Here is a 27,068-nt window from a genome sequence, read left to right as displayed (position 1 = left end):
CATCTATATATGTGGGAATTAAACCCAGATTCAATGGGGCTGGGATATCAGCCTATTCTGACGCCTCCGACGTGGCGTGCAAGCTGCGAAATGTTCGTGCGCACTTGGAGCACTATAAACACTGGTCTGGAGGCGCCTCGTGTTGCCGAATCCCGCCCCCACAACACCGCTCTTGGCTTTATAAACCCGTCGGGCCCAGGATGAGGCCTGCCTGCGCGGCGGTTGCCAAGGCCTCGCGCCGGCCGTTGCCAAGGCAACCAACGGCGCGCGTCTGGCTTTCCTCGGCGGCGGCGGCGGCGGCAGGAGCCCCGAGCTGAGGAAGGGGCGCCATGAACGCCTTGGGCGACCGCGGCCATGGCGGAGCCGACTCCACCGCTTCGATACTGGCCGAGCTCGACTGGGACGACGGCTTCGCCATCCCCGTGGCCAACGCGGAAAACAAGGCTCTGGAGGACGAGGCGAGTTGGCGGACCTGGGTGGGGTGGCGTAAGAGAGGCCAGGGCGTTAATATGTTTAATTTCATAATGTGAAGATCTAAGGATGTTAATGTTTAAGTTAAATTTTATAAGAACTGTGATTTGGAAAACCGTTAAAAGGACATGCAATGAGGACTATATGGAATTGGCAGAAATGACTGGCAGAATCCGAGACCTGGGAGAAGAAGCAGTGGAAGAGGATTGGAAGAAGTTTAAGAATTATTTGCAGAAACACTGTAAAGTGTACGAATGCTAAAATGATGTTGGATATGAAATAATATGGCATTAGTGGTACAGTGTTAAAAAATATGCAAAAAATGTAATAGAAAAAGGGTGGAAAAATAAGGTTATATTATGTCAAAGTAAACATTATGATAAAAGTGTTTAATTATAAGGAGGAAAGATTGGAGACATAATAGAAGTGACCACAATAGCTAGAAATGAGTTTTGAAGAAGGGTAAGGATTTGCTGTATTTGATTGGACAAAGAGGAACACAAAAAAGGGAGGTGTGAGGAAGTCAAGAAAGAAAGCTATGCAAACATGAATTTAAAAATTGGAGTTTTTATTCTTAATTCTTATTTTTTCTTTTTTTGATTCATGTCTGTGATTGTTTTTGCAGTTTTGTACTTTTCTGATGTTTTTTCCTTTTTTTCTTTCTGTTAAAATAAATAAATATTTTAAATGAAGAAAAAAAAAGGACATGCAATGAAATTCAACCAAGGGGAAGCGAGGAAGTCACTTAACAATGTTAATAAGTGTAATTTTTAATAAGGCTCTGATTTATGTTTGTTTGTCTTATGCATTTGTTTGTTTATAATGTTGTGAAAACCAATAAATATTTTTTGAGAGGCAAGGGCAGGTGGGGTGGGACCTCCTCTTCCAAGCCCCCTTGGCTCCATCTCGGAGTCTGCCTTGGTCAGGCCGCACCTGGAGCGCTGGGTCCCGTTTTGGGGCGCCATCACTGAATAAGGACATGGACAAGCTGGAACAGAGGCAAGAGACCAAGAGGATGAAGGGTCTGGAAGCCTGGCCTGATGAGGAACAGTTGAAGGATTGCCATATGTTTAGCCTGGGAAAGAGAAAATACAGTGGTACCTCGGGTTACATACGCTTTAGGTTACATACGCTTCAGGTTACAGACTCCGCTAACCCAGAAATATTACCTCCGGTTAAGAACTTTGCTTCAGGATGAGAACAGAAACCGCGCAGTGGTGGCACGGCAGCAACGGGAGGACCCATTAGCTGAAGTGGTGCTTCAGGTTAAGAACAGTTTCAGGTTAAGAACGGACCTCCGGAACGAATTAAGTGCTTAACCCAAGGTACCACTGTATATCCACCTTTCACATATCTTCAGGGGTGTCCCATAGAAGAGGGAGCCAGCTTGTTTTCTCTTGCTCTGGAGGGTAGGACTCGAACCAGTGGATTCAAGTTACCAGGAGGAAGGAGTTGCCAACTAAATGGCAGGAAGGACTTCCCGGCAGTGAGAGCTGCTCGAGGGGTCTGCAGACTCCCCTTCCTTGGAGGTTTTTAAGCAGAGGTTGGATGGCCATCTGTCCCCTGGGTGCTTCGGTTGAGATTCCTGCATTGTGGGGGGTTGGACTAGATGATCCTCGGGGTCCCTTCCAAGTCTGCATGTCTATGATGCCGATTAATAATGAGTGGGGCTGTAAAGGCTCCCCACTCCAAATGTTATTGGAGCGGGAAGGAGTGGGATCTCCTGGAAAGTGAGTTGTGGGTTGGATGATTTTGGCCGACCAGCCCCCCCACCAAGTGCAGGAATTTCCTCAACTATGTGCTTAGTGTGCCACAACCATTGCTGATACAAGAATTGAAACCGAAGAATCCCCTACCCCCCAAAAAAAACCCACACACAAAAGTGTCCACCTGTTTTCTCATTGCATTATGCTCTGGTGCAAAAATTCTTCCAGTCAAACTCTACTTCCAAGGATGCTCTGTGTGTGTGGAAGATGTGTGTCTCATCTTTGCATAGGGTGTGATGGGGACATTTCAGTCTTTCCCCGGTACAGAGATGCAGCAACATGGCCCTGGAAGCGATTTTAAAGAAGAGCCTTGCTTCTAGGCCTTCCGTCACACTTAGGGGTCCATCTAAAACTGGATTCCAAGCAGCAACTGGTTTTCAGAGGCATATACTGCCTCAGCGCATTTAGTTGTCATGGCTAAGAGCTGTTAATAGACCTGCGAGGCTGCTGCTCCATCTCTGCATGAGTACATCTATGGGCTTGCTGCCTTCCAATGCAGAGTGACTAGTGGAGAGCAGAGGCGGTTCAAAATAGGAATTTTCTTCAAGGGCAAGAGAAAAGAGTTCCTGACATTCAGAGGAGAAAATAAAGCATGCCTCAACCACCTGGGGTTTGGGAAACATTGTGCTGATGCAGTATGGTGCCTCGTAGGGCTGTGTTCTGCTCTTTATATTTATATTTCTGGAGCTGTCCGTAATTGGTCAGAAAAGTTGGCTTAGGAGAGCACTGCTGGATCAGAGTAAAGGTCCGTCTGCTTATTTTAGTTCAGCGTTCTGTTTCCTTACACTGGCTAACCAGATGAGGTAGGAACATGAGCTGGGTGTAAAGGCGGCCTTTATTGTTTGTGCCCAGCATATGGTATTCAGAGATGAATTGACTTTGGACATGAAGGTTCCAAGTTAGCTATAATAGCTAATAGGTGTTAAGAGAGTGCATTTATGTAATCATTTTAAAAGGCCATTTAGGCTAAATGCCATGTGGCAGTAAATTCCATTATATATGCATTATGGTTGGAGTTTATCCAGTCTCCTGCACTCAACAAATTTTATATCCAACCCAGCCTAAATCTATTTTTACACAGGGTTAGGATGCGTGTATTGGTTAAACTGTGGCAAAGTATGGCAAACAGGGAAGGAAGTAGGGTTAACTTGCCTTTAAAAGTGGATATATTTTATGGATGGCTGTGCTGACATTCCCATTTACTGTGTGTTTCCTGTGCTGGGCGTTTAATGCATATGTATCCTGAAATTTGGTGTAAAATGCTACTGTTTGATGTATTGTTTCTTAAAACAGCTTCACACTGATTGGATCCTTAAGCCTTTCTTAATTGCTAATTCATTTCTAACCAAAGTGTAAACACCTTTGCATGGGGTAAAGACATCCCCACCCTGTCAACATACCTTGGTGTGTACACAAACAAACATATCTGATGAATTGAAGATGTGGTGATACAAAGAGCTGGGAAAGGGGAGTACTATGAAACATGCTGGGCTGCTAGTGGTGAAATATGAATGCACTAATTTATTTCTGAACAAATCACCAAATATGTTCATGTATGTAGTCTTTGTGGTTTTTTCCCCCCACCCCTAAATGCAATAGTATCTAAAAAACCTGACCATTTTCCGATCTTCTAATACTTCTAATATTTTGTAACACTAAAATATATTGAATTTTGTTTACAGCTGCAAAAATTGCAAAAAGAAAAGGCAAACTTACAAAATCAGTTGACTGACTTTGAAGACCGTATTGCTGCAATGACATCACATTTGAAGAACGTCAGGCAGGAGTTTAATTTGACACAGGTAGATGCTTAAGAGCGCTTCTTTGGTGAAATACATGTGTAATGTAGTCCTGTTCGTGTTTATTTTGAAGTAAATCCCACTGTGTTCAGTGAGGCATACTCCCAACTAAATTGGCACTGGATTTCAATTTTAGCTAAATATACCCATCTCTCTTCCCTTCAAGGTAGTAAACATAAGATTCCATGTGATCTCCCATCCAGACACTAACCAGAAATGTTGCTGTATTACAGCCTTTCAGGCCTGCCATCCTATGCACATTTATTAAGCATAAAAAAACTTAACGGAATTTACTTCTAAGGAAATATGCTTAGGATTGTTATGCAGAGCTGTAATCCTGTGTGCAATTATTTGGAAAAAAGACACATTTAACTCTGTAGAGTTCACTTCTGAGTAAACATGCATAAGATCAGGGTACATGAAACAGAAAACATAATTTTTAAATGAGTTGTATTCCTCTTTTGTCAGTAGGCAATGCATAGCGGGTTCATAATATTTACAAAAGAAATGTTATAAGCAAAATGATATCATTGATAGTGTGGGCACTTAAAGATTTAATGGATTTTTATAAGTCAAAGGGATTCTAGCAAAAACGAGAGAACTTATAACTGGTTATATTTAATATGCTGGTTCTAGATAAGATTACGGAACTTCTTTGTAAGAGAATATTTTATCTGGAAAAATAAATGATTATTAATCATGACAGTTAATAATTTCTGTCAGTTAATTCATATAGCAGCTCTTGATATTAAGATGTTCTGCAGTTACTTTTTTTGAATGAAATAGACTCCAAATTGGTAGAGAAACACACGTGAATATAATTAACACTACATTTGTTCTGCTCTGGACGACAGAAAAATAAAACAATGGATTCAAAATCTCATTTGAAATGTTTGCATCACTTGGATAGCTAACCATAGGAAGCTGCTTCAAGAAAAAATGCTGGATCTTTTGTTATACAAAACTCATACCTTTCTAAGTCTCAATACCTATCAGAAAGGTTCTTGGATATTTACTTAAGTGGAACTCCTTAGTTGTATGTTTTATAAATTTCCATCCATTTTAAACTTCAATTTCTTTTAAAAAGGAAACAAACACAAAAGGTGCCTTTAAATCATCACTGCTTTTTAACCCTGAAAAATAATTAATTGCCTTTCTCTTTAGTCTCTTTTCAGAGCCAGGCAGAATGAAATTGAAACTGAGCAGCATTTTAAATCCCTCGCAGAGAGAGAAGTGGGGCGACTGAAAAGCGAGATTCAAAGACTGGAGAATGAAATGGTTTCATTACGAGAGAAGAAAAATAGTCAAGAAGTATGTTTCAAGTATTTCATCACATATCTGAAAAATATATTCCTAAAGTCTCTGCTGCTATTCTTGCACTGAGCTTCTCAGCTGCATCAAACAAAGGACTTCACACAGCAACAGTTTTGATATTCATACTGTTTCATTGCAGCATTCCCTCCTAAAGCATTTTAATGATCCAAGTATTTAAGGTTTTTAATGCAAGATTAGGGTACAATGTGGAAATGGTTATCTGAACTACTGTCTTGGTTTACTTTACTTGGTCACTTTAACATGGTTGATTAGAAACTTAAAAAGCTGTCAGACATTTAGTTCATCTAGCTCACTTCTGTTTACAGTGAATGGCAGGAGATGTTTGGGATTGAATCTGGGACCTTGGGCATGCAAAACATGTTCTCTATTGCTTATCTACAGCCTGTCCCTGCTTATCACTTGATTTTCCAGGAACTGTTTACTTGGGGCAAAACTGTACTTAATAAGAAGCAGTCTCTTATTGAGGCACTCATATTGGGCTATTGTTGAATCGCCTTGGGATGTTTTATGAGGTGTAACTCATAAATGAAGTAAGTAAATATTGTTACAGGCCACCCTAATCTTTGCCGAGCAGTAGCAAGAGATTCTGGGTTCTTCGCACTTAACCAGGGTTTTTGATTCATTGGAAAAATTGAGGCACAGCAGAGTTTGTGCGTCTTAGAAATATGGTTTATTCACACATATTTACACCTGAAGCCTTCAATGGAGGGGGAGTTCACAGTATTTACATTCCAGAAGGGGCTTGTCCTTTCCAGCAGCACAAGCAATGAATTCAGAGGCTTAGCTACATGTTCATCCCAACTGAGCCAAAGCTGGGTAACCGGAGGCCAGTGTAAATTCCTCAGAAGGGGCAGTTTAGAGGTGTGGCAGAAGTGGGACCAGAGAGGGAGGACTTCATCTGCATCCTAAACCCATGCATCTTGGTCACATGCCTTGGCAACCCAGCACAGAACACTATTTTAAGGGCTTGTTTTCCCTCTGCCACGCTTAAGCAAAGCAGCAACAGCCCTGCTGCCAGATGAGCTTTAGATCTGGTGTAACTTTATGCTGCATTATTTTCCCAGGCTTGCTTTATGTGAGTTTCTTGTGCATAGGATTGCTCCCTCAATAATAGTTGGTGTTTGGCATGGATTTGTAGTAACAGATGGTTTTATGCATATTATTGGTATGCTGTACTGATGTTTTCACATATGGCATGAGAATCCACTGTGTACAATTCCACTGAACTTGCAGAAGAAGTAAGAAGTGTCAAAAGAAGTCTTTGGATCCCAGCAATGATAATGATCATTTTTATCTCCTCCAAAAGGGTCAAACTAGAGTGACATGTCAGCTGTGCTAGGTGTTTCTCTGCTTTTATGCAATTTCCCCAAGCCAGCTCCAATGCCGGAAACTAGCTGGGTAGAAAGAAAAAATATTTAAAGCAATATAGAAGTAAGGTTGGAAAAGGGGATTGCTTTTTGTCCCCTTCTCCACTCACCTCTTTTGCTGTAAAGTAGTAGAGCCAGTTCTGTTTTTTATATGAACAGGGTAGACACATGCTTAAAACACATGTGACTGTCCCGTCATGTCTGGTACAAATACACATATATAGGAAAGATTTGGAAGCTGCTAGTCTGTCCCCTTACCTTTCTTGGAAGCAGTCATGTGAATTAAAGTCCTTTCAACGTGATGAGTTAGTCATAGCCCTCTGTTATAAATACAGTGGTGCCTCGCAAGACGAAATTAATTCGTTCCGCAAGTCTTTTCGTCTTGCGAGTTTTTCGTCTTGCGAAGCACGGTTTCCCATAGGAATGCATTGAAAATCAATCAATGCGTTCCTATGGAAACCGCCTTCAGACCAGGTCCAGGGACAGTCTGTCCCCCGACCTCTTCTGAAGGCCAGCGGGGGGCGAAAGTCTTTGCTTCCCCCCCGCCTGCCTTCCCGGGACAGCAGAGACTTCTCCGCTGTCCCGGGGTGATCTTAAAATGCTGGCGGGTGGCAGTGAAGCCTTCGCTGCCGTCCTCCAGCATTTTAAAAGAGGTCCAGGACCTCTTCTGAAGGCTGGCGGGGGGCAAAAGTCTTTGTCCCCCCTGCCTGCCTTCCCGGGGGCTTTTAAATCGCCCCGCTGTCCGGGGCGATCTTAAAATGCTGGCGGGCGGGGCGATTTAAAAGCCCCCGGGAAGGCAGGCAGGGGGGAGCAAAGACTTTTGCCCCCTGCCGGCCTTCAGAAGAGGTCCAGGACCTCTTCTGAAGGCGGGCGGGGGGGGGCAAAAGTCTTTGCTCCCCCCCGCCTGCCTTCAAAAGCCATCCGGGATAGCGGGAAGCGCTTCCCTGCTATCCCGGACCGCTTTTAAAATGCTGGCGGTGGGGAGCAAAGCCTTTCGGCCCCCGCTGCCCTTCCTGGACCTCTTCTGAAGGCCGGAGGGGGGAGGAAAGGCTTTGCTCCCCACCGCTAGCATTTAAAAGAGGTCCCCGGAGATTTCCCTATGGGCTTCCTTCTTGCGAAGCAAGCCCATAGGGAAATTCGTTTTGCGAAGCGCCTCCAAAACGGAAAACCCTTTCGTCTAGCGGGTTTTTCATCTTGCGAGCCGTTCATTTTGCGGGGCACCACTGTACAACCTGTTTTTATTTATTTGGGCCCATCACTCCCATCTACTGGAACTCAGTGTCTTCAGACTAGTCTTCAGAGTAGGATTTCAGATTACTGGAGGGGGGAAAGGCAGAGAACCAAGAGATACACAAAACAGATTCTGACAGTATTTAAACTCAATATTTTCCACAGGTAAGCAGCCTCAAGTTAGCTTAGTTGTTTGCCTCAAGTTACAGTAGTTAGTTAGTTGTTTGTTGGGCTAATAAAAAGATGATATTGTATGATTTTTTTATTACGTCTCCTTTTTTCCCTTTTTCCTTCCTACTATATTTAGAACAATATTTTCAAAGTGACTCAGAAGCTGGAAGCCTTAAGATGCCAAATGAACTGGGACCAACAAGCTTTGGAGGCTTGGTTAGAAGAGTCTGCACGCAAAGACAATGATGCAGTTGCAATCCAGAAGTATGCACAGCAAGATGATGGCAAATTGCAAGTATGTATATATTTTATTTAAGGTTCACGTGTAACACCCCCAGCCCCGCAAGTCCACATTACTTGCAGCATCTGGTTGGATGGGAAAGAGGTGTAGTGCCGTACTAAGACATGAGATGCAAAACATGGATGTTTGCAACTCTTATTTCTTTATTAACGGCATTTTACAACAAAATAAGACAATATTTAATGTGAAAATCTGGAGTGGATTATGAGGGGTGGGTGCAGAATGGAGGAGAAGAGGTTTGGTTGTGCAAAGTGGTATTCTGTTGCATGAGCCAAACAGCCACATTGGCTACTTTCATGGAGTTATAAGTAGATGGTCCAGATAATCTTTGAGTCATTCCTAGCCTTAGGATTTTATGACCTGAGGTTTTCTGAAAACATGGCAGTGGTAATGCTTCTATTTTATAACTAGAGTTCAGTATTTTTAAAAGTACGTTTCATTATCTTTTCAGATGTTAACTCTACAGATCGAAATGCTGACTGTACAATGTAATAACAGACGCAGAATTCTTGACAATGAGCTTACAGAAACCTTGGCTGCTCAGGTTTGTCCACTGTTGTCCACCGGAGAATGGGTTTTGCATTAATACTTCAAGTACTTCTTATACCTGGTATACATTATTATTAGTTTCCACTTCTCTTTACAGATAGAGCTGGATAAAACAGCTGAAGATTTCCGCAGGGTTCATCATGAAAGACAAGAACTTATCAGGCAGTGGGAGAGCACCATAGAACAAATGCAGAAAAGAGATCAAGAAATAGATAAGTGTGCCTTGGTAAACTATTTTCTAGCTTTTTGACCTCTTAAGATATGTAATTTCATCTGGGCTTCCATTTCCTAAAGAGCTGAATGTCATATGGGTTTTATCATATTGGTCTGAATATAAGCCACCCCAAAATATAAACCGCACTCGTAAAATGAGTTCTCTTTGGAAGAAAAAAAATGTCATAAATCTCTGGCACAATTTTAAAAACACATGCAACCTCTAAACTCTTTTCACACAGAATAATACTGGGCAACCAGTGCCACCTATTGAGAAGGGCAGGTGATCTTTTTACTAAAATTACAAAATATCTCTGTGGTTCCTGAGGCCTCATCCTAAATCACACCTTCTCTACCTATAAGTGCACAACTAAAGACTGTACTCAGGTTTTATACAAGCCAGATTTGGGGGGAAATGCGGACTATATTCGTACCAATACAGTGTATATAATTGGGTTTTCCCACCATTAACTGTTAAAGCAAGAAAACAAAACAAACAGTCCCCTGAACAACAAATTTAACTAACTTTTTTTTCTTTGCGGTTCTTGGTTTGTTGATCCAGCAGCATGGTTACAACTGATTTGTATATTTTTCTGTGCCTAGCTTTTAGCACAGGCAAGGCGGGCAATCCGTTCAAAGGAAAGTTTGCTTAAAGACAAGGTTCAGTTTTTGGCAAATGAGAGCGGTAATAACATGGAGTACGAGAAGAGAATCGCCGTGGCTGATCGGCTAGCTACCAAACTGAGGCTAGATTACCAAAAAGAGGAGGCCAATCGAAATCAGTTCCAGGATGAGGTAATTTTAACATCATATATAGTATGGAGACTTTAATCTTTTTCAGTTTGGAACGTCACTTTGGAACAAAATGTCTGCCCATGCTGTCATAGCAGAAATATGCTGTAAACCTGAGAAAGTTCAAGAGCAGCAAAATGAACACACCTTTCTAGAACTGATAGTCCCATTATGTCTGATGTTTACTAACAGATTCATCAGAAGTTATAATCAAAACTTGTTATGGTCAGTGCATGTAAGGAATATTTATACATATGTGGCATTTGTCCAGGGGTTCAGACTTTGGGCATTGGCATTTGAATTGGGAAAGCTGTAAAAATTCCCCTGATGCTTTGTCAACCTTACATCTTTTGTCAACTGAAGTAGTAGGTTTATTCTCTCGTTTCACCTTTCAATTTAATTTTATGCACGTAACTAAAATCCCACATGGCTATAAAATCTAGCCCCAAATTTTAGAACTTATCATTTTTATTATGACTGTTATTAATTTCTAGAAGTCCCAATTCTGTAAAAGTTTTATATTTCCCGCCAGTACTTCAGTCTTGTGCTGAACGTCATCAATATTTTCTATTTTCAATATGGGAAACTGTGGCTTGGCAACCACGTGAGTTTCTGGCTCAGCATCTATTTGAACATTTGTGGCTTAGTGAAGTGAATTTTGTGGACTCAGTTCACTGGAGTGGACTTTGTAGTTTATTCCAGCCAAACTGCACTTCACAATCAAGTAGCATAAACTGAGAAAAAGCCAATACTATACACTCTTTCATTTCCATAAGGTTTTTGATGGGAAGTTCACAGAGAAATATACATAAAATTTAAAGTAATAAGGTATGGAAACAAGGGGTGCACACCTATATTTTTTGGATGACAAAAATGCAGGTTTTCTTTATCAGAGTAATATTTGTAATAGTTAGCTCTTAGTAATAAAAAATAAAATCTGTGTTACAAATACAAAATCTGTGTTACAGTACAAATGTGGTAAGTTGGTGGGGTGCCTGGCAGCTATGATTTTAAAATGACCAGAGTACTCTGAATAAACACTTACGTTTTCAATATTCATGAAACCTAACCATTAGCTGGATACCTTGAAAGCTACTGTGGATGGAACTGCTTCTGAGTTAGAAGCGATGAGGATCAATGTAGCTAACCTTAAAAAGGAAATCCAAGAGAAAACTTTAAGGTAAGCATTATAAATAGTGAGATGACTTCTATAGTTATTTAAAAAATATTTTTGTAACAAGTACTAGAAGAATAGATACTTTAGACAATGATGAAAAGCGCCACGGCATGGGCAGATGCACAAATATGACTATTTAACATTTACTGAACCATTTTTTGTTAGCTAGGGTTTGTTTTTTAAGACTTATGGAAACTTCGGGACTTGGAGCATAATTTAGGGCAAGGTGCCATATTACCTGGATGCTAAAGGTTGTCTCCCCTACCTCCCTAGCTAGAATTTATTATCTTGTCTTCTCTTTTCCATACCAATCTGTAGATTCTCTCAGAATGGTACAGTATTCCATCCATTCTCTTCTACATTCTGGAAAAGTATGAGAGTTGAGCAGGAAATTCCCAATTCCATTTTTGATAAAGCTTTAAAGGTGTTTCCTGATTCATATCTTAATATGTGATAAGCTATTAAGTGTGATGAAATTACCTGATTTATTTTGTCTTTAAAACTATATCAAAACAATGGCTGAAATTTGGGCTCCTTACTAAGTAAGTTGTTAGCGGTCCTAAATAGCAAATTACATTTCTTAGAGTTACATGTAGTTTATATTAATTTGAGGGTTAGGGATATTAGCTCTAGTTTTCTCTTTTGAAAATTATATGTAACTCTCCTTCTCACCCCATAAATCTGTGCTAAGGCTAAACGTGATAAAGGACCAGAATGACAGTCTTGCGAGTAAACTGAAATATGTGACAAACCAAGCACTGACTTTAGAAGAAAAAGCAGCCAGAATGGAAGAGCTCCTGAAAGAGAAAGAGAAAAGTGTCAAGGTAAAAGCAAATATAAATAAAAAGTATACTTTCTTTCACTGTTACCAGCAGTTTGTCAAAGTGCCATTGGACATGGATACCTCTGACAATTTGGTTTCAGTTTTTATATGTTACTTTACAGAAATATTTGTTGTCCATGTGAGCTGTATCTGATTAATCATTTCCGCAATGCTTTGAACTTCCATTAAGAACCGAGATAAACATATAAGAAATTTTGAGATGAAAACCTGTAAGATCAGGTGTATGCCAGACAAATGTGTTTTGACTGAATTGGGAATGAGATTCACAGAGGAAAGAGAACAGTTCTAAGGTGAAGGAACTCAAATGTTATAACAAGCACCACAAAAGCAAAAATCCTTGAATCACCCAATGAATCACAGAGGATGTAAGGAAAGTCTGGTCATTATTTCCACATGGGATTTTTTTTAATAAGTAATTTAAGGAAAACCTATAATAATGATCCTTACAGGAACTGTTCATACGAAGCATGAAAGGTAAAAATGAACAGTGTTTTAATCACTATTCAGTTGTGCAAAGCTTTAACATTCTGGATGACATTATTTCTGGTCTAAGAGGCTCACAATCAATGCCTGTTATAAAATCATACAATTATAGAGTTGGAAGGGACCACAAGGGTCATCCAATCCAACCCCCTGCAATGCAGGAATTTTTAGTCCAATGTGGGGCTCAAACTCAACGACCCTGAGATTAAGAGTCTCATGTGCTACTGACTGAGCTGTCCCAGAATCTTCATAAAGAACTTGAGTATCAACAATCTGTATAGACACAAGAGGTAGATTAGTGCCCTTGCTAGCACTGACAAAACTTTTTATTGAAATTACTTAAGATGGGAACACAGCTCAGTTGTCTCCACTCCTTAAGCTTAGCAGCCAGTCTTCCAAAATGGCTATTTTTGTATAATGGTACTGATCTTGTAGTATTGGTGAGACAACATGGACCGGTTTGTGACACTGCCCAGATTGTGAGGACTGTGCCCTATTCTAAATGCTAATTTTTTGGCATATGATACTATAACACTAGACCTCAAGTGACTTCATAATTCAACAAGAAGCACTTTAAATTCTTCTTTGAACTTAAGTCTAGAATTTTCTAAATGTGGATTAATAGTAGTTGAATTAAAATAACAATAAGGCAGAGAACCTGAAAGCACTGAAATGAAACAACCTGACTGCAGACTGCAAGAGATTATCCATAATATTCTTAGTAGGGCAGCTAAACCTTGTGCAGTGCTTCTTTCCTTACACAGGAAGTGGATAACCTGAGAGCATAGCAGTTCCACAGCTGAGGTGTGATAGTTTAACTAGGATGAACAATGTCTGTAATGTGTTAGTCACAGGTACGCTTTCCATCAAAATTAGCCATGCCTGTCTATTTGCCACATCTATTAATTCATGGTGAAAAGATATGGGCAGGGAATAATGCACTTAAAATTGCCTTCTTTCCATTTGAGCTTCTGTTCCTCAGTGGCTGCCCCCAGTCTCCCTTGTAGTAAAGCGGTGTTCCTGGGACTGAATCTTATTTAACACTCTGTATGTTTTAGGATCGCTATGTGTTATTAAAATATCTGAATTAAGATCTTAATCATTTAGAAAGAATGAGATCTAATTTCAGTCAAAGTGAATTATATTTTTGTGTTCAGTTAGGGTAATTGCTAACGGTGTTTGGTAGATCAGTGGATGAATAAGTTAAAACTTATTTTCTTAGGGACATAGTGGTCTGCCCTTTAGGTAGATGAGAGAGATAGAATTGGCTGAGTGGTTGTCTTTCAGGTGACAATTTGCAAGAAGTTAGAGTGGGAGTGAGAGTGGGAATGGTCTATCTCTAGAAAGAAGAGAGAAAGGCAGGATGGAGGTGTCAGGTAAGGGGTGGCCTGGGTGCTAGGGACAGACCCATCCAAGGTAACTAATCTTAACTCTGGTTAAACTTAAAAGTGCATCCTTGTGTAGTCATTTACATTCTTAGGGTGCTTTCTGGTTATCACTGTTTTCACTGGTAGGATTCAGAATGAATGCTTAATAAATAGCGAGTGTCATATAACCTCCATGCAAACATTCTACAAACAAATTGGTCACCTGGAAGCAACCTTGGAATTGGAAAGATTGATAAAGCAACAGATAGTACAGCATTCACATTTTGAACGTTTTTAACACCATTAGGAGAGAGAGGCACTGGAACAACATCTGCGAGACAAACAGTTCAAAAGAATTAAGGAGCTGCAGAAACTTAAAGACAAGGAAAAGTGTTGCTCTGCTGAAATAGATGGACGCAAAGGACAGCTGAAAAACCTACACAGTCGCTTATGCCGGGTGGATGCTGAGACACTCAAACAACAAGAACTCATGTATAAGCAGGTAAGAGATAACAAGTTTTGTGTGTGTCTGTCTGTGTGTGTGTGTCAGCAAAGGGACATCTGCTGCAAGAGAGGGTTTTTAAAAAGAACAAGAAAGCAGAGGTAGACATTTAAGAACTGGGAGAAGACCATGGGCTGAGCACTCCTAATTCTTAAACATTCACTTTTGACAGGTGTCCCCTTCCTGACAAATTTCTCCTTTCTTAGCACAGTCTCCTAGACTTTGTGATTTGAAATCTAGCTGTGCTGTTGATGATGGCAGAAGCCAAAAATGGTCAAGAAATCATTTTAAGCCTTTCACTGACATACATATAATTGCGTGTATATTTTCATTGTGTAGTTCTGACAAAATCTAAATCAGAAGTGTTTGCAAAATACAGCATTAAGTAAGAGAATATTTATTTGAGTTCAGAGTTAATAAAGTTATTGTTTTACCCCTCAGTTATAAAATATATTTATCTGATAGTAAGTGTCATTGATATTAGAGGAAGCTATTTCTAAAAGGGAAAAAAAAATCCATTTACTTGGAGACTAATTCCATTTACTTCCAAGTAAATATGTTTGGAATGGGATTGTATGATTTCCAAATCAGCTTTTTGCTATGGCTCCTCTGAACCATGGCTGCTTCAGGGTAAATTTTTGAAGCGATACAAGAGATGAACATGCCCAAATCCTGTTATTTGTTAATGGGATTTGTATGCATAACTCCTATGCAGCACTTTGAAAATTTACCCCTTTTTATCAGCATCTACTGGTAGTGGTAAGATTGCTACTCAGCTGTAAGCCTCCCTAAAGCAGACTCTCTCTGGGTTGGGGACTCTTTGTTATATTTTTAGAAGATTACTTGGGAGCCAGCATTGCACACCATCCATTTTAAGACAGTCTACAAATGAGAAGGCCTATAGGCCTGAAACAATTGTACAGGAACAATTACTTAATTAGGTGCCTGTCCTACAGCTAATTTTTTTGTGTTGATGTTTTAGCATGTATAGAAATGACTCTAATTGTTTGCTTTTCAGCCTCTCTGTTCATTTTATTTCTTGCCTAAAATATTTTTAACAGGATTTTTACATACAGCAAGTTGAGAGAAGGCTGTCACGCTTGCATGGGGAGCTTAATACAGATGAGAAGCAAGTTTTAGAAGCAAAAGTTGCTGAACTTTCGAAGATAGCAGAAGAAAAGAAACAAGCATACAATACTCTACAAGCACAGCAGAAGAAACTCCAGGTAGTATGGCTTTTCATCTCATGGGATTGCACCTACAGCAATGATTAATTTATAGCCCACATAACGGTCTAATGTAACTCATTGTTCGGAACTAAGCACATTTGTCCTCAGCCAATATCAGGACAGAGGTGTGGTTGGGAATGCCGGTTCTATAGGGGGAGATCTAATATAATATGAGCAGGCATCCTTGCACACTTCTCTTTCCTCTTCTCTAGAGGATCAGGGACCATTTGAAGCAGATTTTGGGAGTGATTGGGGAATGCTGGAGTGGGGAAAAGAGACACTAGAAATCTTGTTGTGGTAGTGGGTTTCTGTTACGCAAGCAAATGCACATCATAGATGCCACCCATGTTTCTGAGCTTCTTGGAAGAAGGAAGGGGTTTAAATGTAACCTCAGATGCCTGAGACCTAAATACATTTTGCTCAGGTAAGGATCTGGGATGTGGCAAGGGTCTACTGATAACAAAACAGTATTTATGACCAAACTAAAAGCAACTCTTTTTTTCTTTCTTTCAGAATGACATCCATTTTATCAAGTTGGCTATGACTAAGACTGGAGAAGAAATGGCTGGTTTGACAACCAGAGTAGATGAGCTAAATCTTTTCACTGAAAAATCAGAGAAGCTACTAAAAAAAGCCAGAGCAGATAAGCAGGTATAAATAAAAATAATTATTATAATGCTAACCCACACAAATGCTTGGATTCTTTGCGCTGATAGACTGTCCATGGCCCTTGGGCATACCTAAATTGATGTGTCACAGTCTGGAAACCAAACTATTAAAAAAAAAAGTTACATCTCAGGAGGCTTTGGATTTAGTGCTGAATTTTCTTTTTCTTTTGCCAACTGAAGGATATGTTGATTGAAGATAACCTCCTGAAACTGGAGCTGAAACGTGTAAGAGATACCCTGTACAACAAGGCAGAGCAAGTTCTTTCCCTGGAAAAACGGAAGCAGCAACTTCAAACGGCAATGGAAGAAAGAACTGCAGATATCAAAGTTCATAAGGCAATGATTGAGACACAGATAAGGATAATAGAGCAGGAGCGTCAGACTTTGAGGTATTTGCCCTATGTACTGCGTGGAGGTGGGAATGGATTTCTCTATTCAAGGAAACATATGATATTGAAGGAATTGCTTTGGAAGCCCAACTTTATACTTGCTGCTTTTCTCAACCTTGGTAGTTAGCTAATTACTGATGTACCTGTGTGATTGGTTGTCAGGAATTGCTATTACTTTTCTGCTTCTAAATTTCCTTGTACAAGAACTCTAGACAGAAGCAAACACACTCAATACTTATTCTCAGGCAGGGTTCTGTTACTAGGAGCCTGCTTTTATGCCTGCTTGCTTGCTTGTTTATCACATTTGTACCCTACCTTTCTATAAAAATGTAAATCAGCAAAGGGCCCAATAAAGGCTAGCTACAGTCAGTTACAGAAACCAGTATACGAGCTGCAAGGCCCTGTTTTCTACAGCTTTAAGAAATCGGGAAGTAAGAATCTTTGTGCAGCGGGTGGTTAAAGCCAAGTGGGAAATGAACACTCAACCAGCTGATTTGGCAGCCCTTTTTTCCATTCTCTTCCTTCCATCCACAGCCCACGCAATAGGAAATTAGAGTGATTTAGTGTGACTGGAGCTTAACCCCTCGCCAAGCAGGCAGGCTCTGTGTGTTTTTCCTGTGATAATTACATGACTAATTGGCACTTGCATATAATTTGATTTGGGGTTGCTTCCTGCTGTTGCTTATTCTCTCTGAGCAGTGGCAATATTAAGATACAATCAGCAGGGGGCAGCTTCTGCAGCTGTAAGAGTGAAATGCCAAACCTTTAAATATTTGGGTAAGGTTCCTTGCATGGCGGCTCCCCACGATGCAGGAATTTGCAATGTAATGTTGAATTTGTCTCCTTCTGTGTGGGGGGATTTGAGACAAATGTGAGTCGGGAGGACTGGGTACCAGCAGCAACTAGAATAGATGAGTATACCACTAGCCTAAGTACTGTGTAAAAGAAAAGGATCACATATGTCTGTGGAAGCTCCATGGTCCAGGTAGGAGGGACTTCCGGAAAACCCAATCTCAGTGATGCACGAAGGCTTTCCCCATAGGTTCTATGGGCATGGATGGGCCTGTAGGTTTAATAGCCTTTTTCCTCTACTGATTGGAAAGGAGGATCTTTGTGGAATGCTCTCCTCAGGGAAATGCACCTGGTACCATCATAGTCAGGCTAAGAAAATTTTATTGACCTAGGCTTTAGGTGCTTAAGTTAGCCTCTACTGTGCTGCTAATCTTTCAGTGGGGTATAGAAGGACTTGTTTTTCTTACTGTTGGTTGAACAATTTAGATTTGTATTGTATGTTGTTGTTTTTTAATTGCTTTTACTTGCTTGTATTTTATTTTGCTGTAAAGTTGCTTTGAGTTTTCTTTTGTATAAAGCAAGTAATAAAAGCAAAACATAATAAAATAATAAATACTTTCAAGTCAATTCCCTGTACCCCCAAAAGGCCAACAGGTGTACCTGATTTCTTAGGAAACGTCATCTCACATATTTATGACCAAGAGTTAAATGATTTTCTTTCAAACTTGTTAGTCATTTTCTCCTATTCTTCTCAAATCAGTTCTGAGTTTCATGAGCGACTGGGTAAAATTGAGAAATTGAAGAGCAGATATGAAATCATTACCGTTGTCATGATGCCCCCAGAAGGAGAAGAGGAGAAAACTCACACTTATTACGTCATCAAGGTAACCTCCTAGCTCGGATGCTGCCCATGAGCTTGTCAAATTAGCCATACTTCATCTCCAATCTCTGCTGTTTTCATTACTGCGTATCCTGCATCTATCCAGTGTGAGATTGGACTATGGGTCGGTTCATAACTTCCTGATCTGCCACTTCAACATAGAGATCACTGAAGTAATCTCATGAATTCAAGGGATTGTGCAATCATCCCAAGTGTAAATGAGAGAAAATATCCACAACCATCTTCAAAATCAGAAGTAATAGACAGGGAGGTGGGCCAAACAACTTTTTTTTGTAGTATTTCTGACTACACTTATTATTGAAGAAGGAAAATGTGGCACTTTTGACATTGGCCTAGGAAGCAGAAGTGTGTGTTGCCATTCAGTCTAATCTTTCCACTGGTGGGCAGGGCACATTACAATTTCAGTGCCATTTAACAGTAAGGGTGTTGCTTTATAAGAGGAGTCTGTGGTCAAAACCTTGAGAGAGGTTTCATGTGACCATGTGCATGGTGTCTCAAAAAAGGCTTGGGGGGACACACATGACTAAACGTGTTTATTTGTTTTCAGAAGTTATGAACCATAACAAAATCTCCATCACTCCTCCCCTCCACTTGGATCAACCTTTTCATTGGGTCCTGATCCAAAGTTGGTAGACCGGAGTCAGATAAAACGACTTCATTGGGCACTGTTGAACCATAAACCTACACTTAGTTAGGGCTTGTTAGCAGCCCCTTCCCCATTTAACTGAACTCTGATTTATCCAGCTGTTTGGGGCATTCTTTTGAACTGAGTAGGTTGCACATTCTCTCTCCCTGCTTTTTCATAGCTTCCTCACACACTTTTCCTGCATACCTCATTCAAAACATGCTGGGTACTATTCATAGGGTTTTAGCTCCACTTTTGCCTGCCCTTCTGCAAAGTTGTTTTTAAGAAAGTATGCTGCACTTTGTTCCCATGCTGCTCTTATTATTATTTAGGCTTGGAATAGGTTTGAAAAATAAAAGTATCTATTAAAGGTTGAGTAACTGCAGCCTATCCCACTCCTTAGGTTCTGTGACCTATGTCCACCCTACCCTGTTTCATGAGTCTTTTGGGGTGACAGGCAGTAGTTTTAGTGGAAAAGCTCAGGGTTGCTGGGTGACCCCGTTAAACATTTTCACAGGTGATTCACAGAACCTTCCTGCTGTTGAGTTGCCATGTATCCCACAGTTCCATCAAACATTCAGCATGTTTGCTGTTGATTCACGCAAACCTAGAAATCTTTGCATACGTCCAGATTTTCACCCTGGAAAACAAGGCATGTTATGAGGTGTTATTAGACAATATGCACGTGTTTAACTACTTACCCCTTTCTGATAGAGGATTCACAAACTCTCCAAGTGTCCCTATTTTCCAGGGACAGTCCTGGATTTACAGAAGCTGTCCCAGTTTCTGATTTGATCCCAGAATGTACCTGTTTTTCTTACGTCCCTATTTTCATCAGAGAAATGTTGGAGGGTATGGAGTTATGTGACCCCCGAGCCAAGGAGATAAGTAACTATACAACCTTAAGAAGACATATGAAGGCAGCCCTGTATAGGTTTTTTAAAAAATGTTTAACATTTTATTATGTTTTTATATATGTTGGAAGTCGCGCAGAGTTGCTGGAGCAATCCAGTCAGATGGGTGAGGTATAAATAATAAAATTGTTGTTGTTGAATAGGACGTCCCTCTTTTCATTGGAGAAATGATGGAGGGTATGGATTCTTTAATAAATACCCAAGTGTAATACTGCAGTGTAAGGCAGATGGGGACTGGGTATTAATCTTAAGATTCTGAATTCTGTTAATAGTGATTTTTCTTCTTTCAAGGCTGCCCAGGAAAAGGAAGATCTTCAGCGTGAAGGAGACGATTTGGATGCAAAGATCCAGCTAGCTGAGAAAGAATGTATTGCCCTAGAGAATACTATGCATGTGCTTAATAACTGCAACAGCAACTATCGAGACACATTCAAGGCAGTCACAGAGAAAAGTAAGTAAGTAGGGTAAAAGGCTAAAGTCCAAGAGCAAAGGGAGATCAGGAAAGGGCTCTGCTTACTAACTGCTCTGCCACAAACACTGCAATGTAATTTACTTTTTTAGTCCTTCTAGGCTCAGAACATGCAATCTTTTACATGTAATGCAGTGAAGTTATGGATGAAGATGATCAGAGTTCAAATCTTTGCACAACCATGAGCCTCGCTGCATCACCTGGGGCTGGAAATGCTTGAGCCACCTAAAAAGATGTTGGATCATTGGGACTTGAAATGCAAGTTGCATTAAGCAACATAGTTCCTTCCATTGATTTCAGATGTACCTTTTTCTCAGAAGCAATCGTTACCTAAGTACAGTGGTACGTCGGGTTACAGACTCCACAGGTTACAGACTCCACTAACCAAGAAATATTACCTTGGGTTAAGAACTTTGCTTCAGGATGAGAACAGAAATCGTGCGGTGGTGGCAGCAGCGGGAGACCCCATTAGCTAAAGTGGTGCTTCAGGTTAAGAACAGTTTCAGGTTAAGAACGGACCTCCAGAACGAATTAAGTTCTTAACCCAAGGTACCACTGTATAAAAGCCAGGTTTAATTACAACAGAAGTAGGCTGTGCTACTTACACTGAAAATGTAGCAGACTATAATACCACAATACGAACTAGTTTGGAAAACAAACTAAATTGGAACTTTAAAATCTCCCCCTTTTATTTGTACCTGAATATTAAAATAGTGTTTTGATGACAGAGAAAGCATTTGCAGTTAACTTTTGCTCCCTCTGCTGGCTCTATTACTTAATTATTATGCCATCTTTATTAATAAGTTGTGAGGATTTTTGAAAAAACTGCCATGTTAGGCAATTTTAAGAGAGGAACTTCTTTAGCATTTATTAGATAAGGCATTAAAATGGTATTTGAGTTGACCATAGAGCTGGTTCACACAACACGTTAAGCCAAGCTATGATTTAGCAAGACCAAACATGCAGACTCCCAGGGACCCAGGAATTCACAGATACTTTGCTCTGCACCAATCCCTTTTACCACCCTTAGACATGGTGTGTCATCTGAATTTTGATTTGCAGTTAGGGTCTCCCCTAACTAATTACAAGCTGCAACCAAGAGCAAACCTAGAAAGGACCAGTGGGGAGCAAAGCAAGAACAAGCACCTATTGGGGAGCCTGCAAATTCCCCCTGAATTATATTCACACTGAGTCATATTCTCCCTAAGTCAGTTTCACTTACTATGTTGTGCGAACCAGCTTATGACGACAATCAACACTGAACCAGGGTTAAGCAATGGCTCACATTAGGTCTGCATTAGCCCACAAACATTTCAGTCAAGCACACTGCATAATATTGTCATTCAGACTAGTATAAGGTACTGTAAAAGTGAATTTGTGTAGTTCTGATCACTTTTGACGTCTCATTGCAGACTAAATGTTTTGAAGTGCAACAGTTTTGTTATGCTGGAAGCAATTTATGCAGCCTCCTTTGCTGGAACGCATATCCTGTCCACAGTCCAGCATTAAATGAGTGTTCTAGACCTTTTAATAATTTAAACATTTTAAAATTAGGGCATGACTTTAACATCTACTTCTGTTTCTGATCATGTTTATGGTTGATTGTGCCTGTAGCAGTGTGGACTTTTGCCACTTTTAAAAACTCTTGCTTAGTTTACTGTAGTGGTTCCCTGTATTTAATAGCTGTATTGGACTAGACTGGATGTTTTAAAAGTAATTTTTCCTGTATGTTGCCTAGAGGTAAGGCAACCAATAAATTCAATAAATAATTGTATTTTTAATAGGTGAGGAGCACCAAGAGAAGCTGAAACTGGAAAACGAGAAAAGAGCTGCGGATGAGAAATACAGATACAAGAGAAGACAGATCAAGGAAATCCAGGAAGATATACAGGTAAAGAAACTTCTGTCTTAAGCTAAGTTTTAAGCCACTCTATAATCCTTATCCAAATTTAAACTTTTCTAGCAACTTTGTTCTTATGTCTATCCACTTCCTCACAATGTGAAGTGCCACCTTTGCTTTGTAATTGGACAGGAAGAGGTGTAAAGGGAAGAATAGAATGAAGCAAATTCTGTGCAAATATCCTAGGAAGAGTATTTATTCATTCCATCCCTCACCCCCTCATACACTGTATTTTTGCTTTCAATGATTTTGCAACTGTCACTGTCTTTCTTACCAGTTCTTCTGAAGTTGTGTAGATTTTAAATTGCTTTATATATTATGGCAGGAGAAAATTAGGACGGCACCCACTTCCTCCAGCCCACGCGTTGGGTGTCACAAAACACAGGGACCAGGCCCTCTACAAGTCAGTGTTGGTGATGCTATTGGTGATAAAACCGCATCTATGCATTTGATTACACAGATAGGACCCCTGACCATTAGGTCCAGTCGTGGCTGACTCTGGGGTTGCGGCGCTCATCTCGCTTTATTGGCCGAGGGAGCCGGCATACAGCTTCCGGATCATGTGGCCAGCATGACTAAGCCACTTCTGGTGAACCAGAGCAGCACATGGAAACGCCGTTTACCTTCCCTCTGGAGTGGTACCTATTTATCTACTTGCACTTTGATGTGCTTTCGAACTGCTAGGTTGGCAGGAGCAGGGACCGAGCAACAGGAGCTCACCCTGTCGTGGGGATTCGATCTGCCAACCTTCTGATCGGCAAATCCTAGGCTCTGTGGTTTAACCCACAGCGCCACCCGCGCCCCTTACACAGATAGAGGCTCCTCTGAAAACATTAGAAGTAGCAACGCCATTTGAGAGTAGAAGTCGGAGGAAGGCATATTGTTCCAAACTACACAGCCCCTACTAATTGTGTTACCCTTTGTACTTTTTTTGGGGGGGACGCAGGTGGCGCTGTGGGTTAAAGCCTCAGCGCCTAGGACTTGCCGATCGAAAGGTCGGCGGTTCGAATCCCTGCGGTGGGGTGCGCTCCCGCTGCTCGGTCCCAGCGCCTGCCAACCTAGCAGTTTGAAAGCACCTCCGGGTGCAAGTAGATAAATAGGGACCGCTTACCAGCGGGAAGGTAAACGGCGTTTCCGTGTGCGGCTCTGGCTCGCCAGAGCAGCGATGTCACGCTGGCCACGTGACCCGGAAGTGTCTCCGGACAGCGCTGGCCCCTGGCCTCTTAAGTGAGATGGGCGCAGAACCCCAGAGTCTGTCAAGACTGGCCCGTACGGGCAGGGGTACCTTTACCTTACCTTTTGTACTTTTTTATTATGGAGTATGTCTTACCTGGTATATGACCCAGAAATTTGCAAGGGTGGAATATAAAGGAAGTAACAAGTAAATCACTAGTTCCTTGAGCTTTCTTCTAAGTCTGATAACATACTGTTGTTCTCATTTTACAGATCTGAATTACAACTCAAGAAAGAATGTGCCAATGTATATTTTATTTTATTGTGTAGCATTTATTTATTGTTATGGATTTTTAAAATGGCTTCAAAACAGGTTTATGTACAAACTTGTATTTCTCCAGACCATGCAGGGTAATCTTGATACTCTTTTGAAAGAGGAGGCTCTCTGCAGAGAAAAAATACAAGAGAAAGAAGCACAAGCTTTGCAGTTAAGTAAAGACATAGATGACCAGAAGCCAAAACTAGAAAGAGCTACAAAACAGGTTAGTTTAAATGAAGATAGCATTATCATTATTAAATGAATTGTTTCAATTTCAATAAAAAAAGATAAACATTGTCCGTTACTGCTAAAATATTTACTATATAAAATCTGTTAACATGAAATCTAATTGTTACCATAGCAGCATCGATTAAAAAATACTTGTAATACTTTTCTGTCTAAAAAGGTCGCCCGAGTAACTAGAGAGATCCGAGCATTAAAGAGGACTCAATCAGAAACACAAGAAGAACAGGATATTGAGCTTCGTTCATTGAAAGAGTTCAGCAGATCAATTGATACAATGTTGCACGAAGTTGCAGAATCAAATCCAGATTTGAACACAATACTTCAGAGATACTTCGAACAGGTACTCTCTCGTGTTGATAAATCTGCTTCCAAAAAACATCACTAAAAACCTTCAGAGACTTGCAGACCTTAAAACCACACCACAAAATACGACCATTTCAAAGTAATAGCCTAATATGAACTCGGTATGTTTGTTTATATCCACTAATGGTTAATACCACAATACTTTTTTTTTAGGCTTCCCTCCAGCTTCAGATTTCTTCTCGGCTTAGCTTTCGGTCATCTCCTCACAGCTCATCCTCTTCAAATATGTAAGTGCTATTATAAAAATGTTTTAATCTTTGTTACTGTATAGTGACCACAACATTTATCCAAAGAGGATGGGGGAAATGATCTGTATGCAAGGTAACTAATCTTTCCTGACTGACCACTTGGCAGGAGCTGGGAAGAAAACGCACCAGTGACTCACAATTTCAGTGGGGAATAAAGGGGAGAGTTGATTTGTTACTGGTACTCTGCACACAAGCTGTCACTAAATACAGCACGTAGAACTTGATGATCTACTGGAAAAGGAACCCCACTTAATTTTGGTCCTGACTTTTGACCAAAGAACAGTCGTTCACTGTTTATGGAGCTTACTTTTTCAGCTAGAGCAAAATACAACCATATTCACACTAGTACGGCACTTAAATCACCCTCATGGAGTACCAAGGAAAGGAGCTTTACTTATTCTGTGAACCCCCGAGATCTTTGGATGAAGGGCGGTATACAAATTTAATTAAATAATTAGGCCAGGCATAGGCAAACTCGGCCCTCCAGATGTTTTGGGACTACAACTCCCATGTTCCTTAGCTAACAGGACCAGTGGTCAGGGAATTGTAGTCCCAAAACATCTGAAGGGCTGAGTTTGCCTGTGCCTGAATTAGGCCTTCAACAGCATCTAATATCTGGCACACTTTCCCCCGTGGGTGGACTTCAAAGGCAGCAGAAAGGAAAACAGGGCAATATTCAGTGCTAGAGAGAAGACCCATTATTATTGAAATTTGTTAGTCACTTAATTTTTCCCAAGGCAACCCAAAGCGACTTAAAACCAAACCAACAACCCCCAAATGCATTAAAACCAAGGGGCGGGGAGCAGACATTAAAAACATCCCACCCACTTCTAAAAGGCCACAGATAAAGGCCAAAGGCCTGGTTATAAAGTTTTTTACCTGGCACCTAAAGATATATAATGATGGCGCCACAAGAGGGGAGAGTGTGCCACAAACAGGGAGTCACCGCCGAAAAGGCCTGCTCTTATGTTTCCACCCTCCAGACCTCTCATGGAGGGGGCACATGAAGAAAGAAGGACCTCGATTATGATTGCAGGGTCTGGGTCGGTTCATATGGGAAGCGGTGGTCCAGGTGCGATAAGCATTTGATAGCAGTAAAAATAAGCTTATTTCAACGATCCTTTTGAATGTGGTAAAATGGACTTCTTGGCCTAATGCTTTTGGAGTGTTGCTTCATGCATTTAAACATCCTGAGCTCATTTCAATAAGCTCTTTCTTAGCATGTGCTGAGGTCGTCATCTTTTGGTGGTGGTGGGGATCTTGACTGATTGGGGCAAGGTCTCGCAACAGTCACAGCAAGTATTGAGAAGGGATCCATCGAAGACACTATGGAATCAGATAGTAGGGGCCGGTGGAGCAGCGTTGGCCACCTGCCATGCGTGGTTGTTGGCTACCAAGAGAAAAGGGAGAAAGGTAGCAGGGGGCTTGGTGTGGGTGTAGTGGCAGGAGTGTCAGATTGGCCCTGCCGCTGTGCACTCCCTACTGCCATGCCCTTCCTTCTTGGTAGTAAGTAGCAGTGCAGAGGATTAGGAAGCAAAGTGAACAGCACTGCCTCACTGGTCGCAACTGGAACCAGACAGTAGCAAAGGCAAGAACCTCACATGCCAAGAAGTATAGCAAAGATAGGGAACGGCACCAAGAGTACTTTATGGAGGAGGCCATGCCAAATTTACCACTCTGCTGCTGGGACAAGTGCTCAGGGAGGTTCATTAATATCTTCCTGTACTGTTTAAGATAATCATGTAAGATTCAGTGGAGGGACGAAGGCAGGGACTTCTCTTTACAAAAAAAAAGGACAGGATTTTTTCCACTGCTAATATGGATGTTACAACATCGTATTGTTTTCTGCAATATTCAAGATATATTTCTAGTGTGACATCTTTCCTTTTGTCTTCTAGGTCCCCCAAGAGTTCAGCTTCATCTGGTGCTCCGCTTAAAGTTGTATCTCTGACTTTGAGTCCCAATGCAGAAACTCTTTCACGTCCTTCTAGCCAAAGCAGCTTTTCTGGAACCTCTCGTAGCAAAAGCCCCAATTAGCTTTCAGTGTTATACTGCAGAGAATGTCTCAGAGCTTTTTAAGACATAAATGATTTAATGTTTTATCCCCCTATTTAGAAATACTAATTTGCTAAACTGCAGTAGAGTTTCTTTGTGGATAAGTAATTTAAACATTGTTTACTTTGGGTTATATCAAACAAGCTGAGTTACTGGAAAATAGAATAAAAGTTTTATTTTTAAAATAAAACCCTCAATGAACATGAAGTCATTTAATAATTTCAATAGCCTAAGAAGACTGGCTTTAATGTTTCACATTTCTCCAGGTTTTTTTTAAAGGTTCTGTAGCTTTAGCTAATGGTAATCTTTAGAAAACAATATCAAACTGTGCTCCCCTGCCCTACCCATCTCAATAAACTTCCTCTATTCATGACTTGGCTTAAGTAGCATCTTTCACTTAAAGATTCTGA

The 27,068-nt window shown here is 40.7% G+C and overlaps 1 protein-coding gene across 1 annotated transcript; it reads left to right on the top strand.

Annotated features, from left to right (window-relative positions):
- Positions 1 to 128: 128 nt before the first annotated feature.
- CCDC39 (coiled-coil domain 39 molecular ruler complex subunit) lies at positions 129 to 27,031 on the top strand. Its single transcript, XM_083739318.1, has 20 exons — positions 129 to 458; positions 3,920 to 4,039; positions 5,201 to 5,347; positions 8,276 to 8,434; positions 8,892 to 8,984; positions 9,087 to 9,215; positions 9,806 to 9,997; positions 11,071 to 11,174; positions 11,863 to 11,995; positions 14,173 to 14,367; positions 15,429 to 15,593; positions 16,110 to 16,247; positions 16,445 to 16,653; positions 18,206 to 18,329; positions 20,177 to 20,336; positions 22,139 to 22,245; positions 23,829 to 23,969; positions 24,153 to 24,332; positions 24,509 to 24,582; positions 26,502 to 27,031. The coding sequence occupies exons 1-20, from the start codon at positions 330 to 332 to the stop codon at positions 26,638 to 26,640; spliced, it is 2,838 nt and encodes a 945-aa protein (XP_083595444.1). The 5' UTR covers positions 129 to 329; the 3' UTR covers positions 26,641 to 27,031.
- Positions 27,032 to 27,068: the final 37 nt, after the last annotated feature.

The sequence above is a fragment of the Podarcis gaigeae genome (assembly GCF_964106915.1).
Source record: "Podarcis gaigeae genome assembly, chromosome: 5".
NCBI lineage: Eukaryota > Metazoa > Chordata > Lepidosauria > Squamata > Lacertidae > Podarcis > Podarcis gaigeae.
Note: the sequence above shows the minus strand (reverse complement) of the source record. Positions and strands in the feature narration are given on the sequence as shown.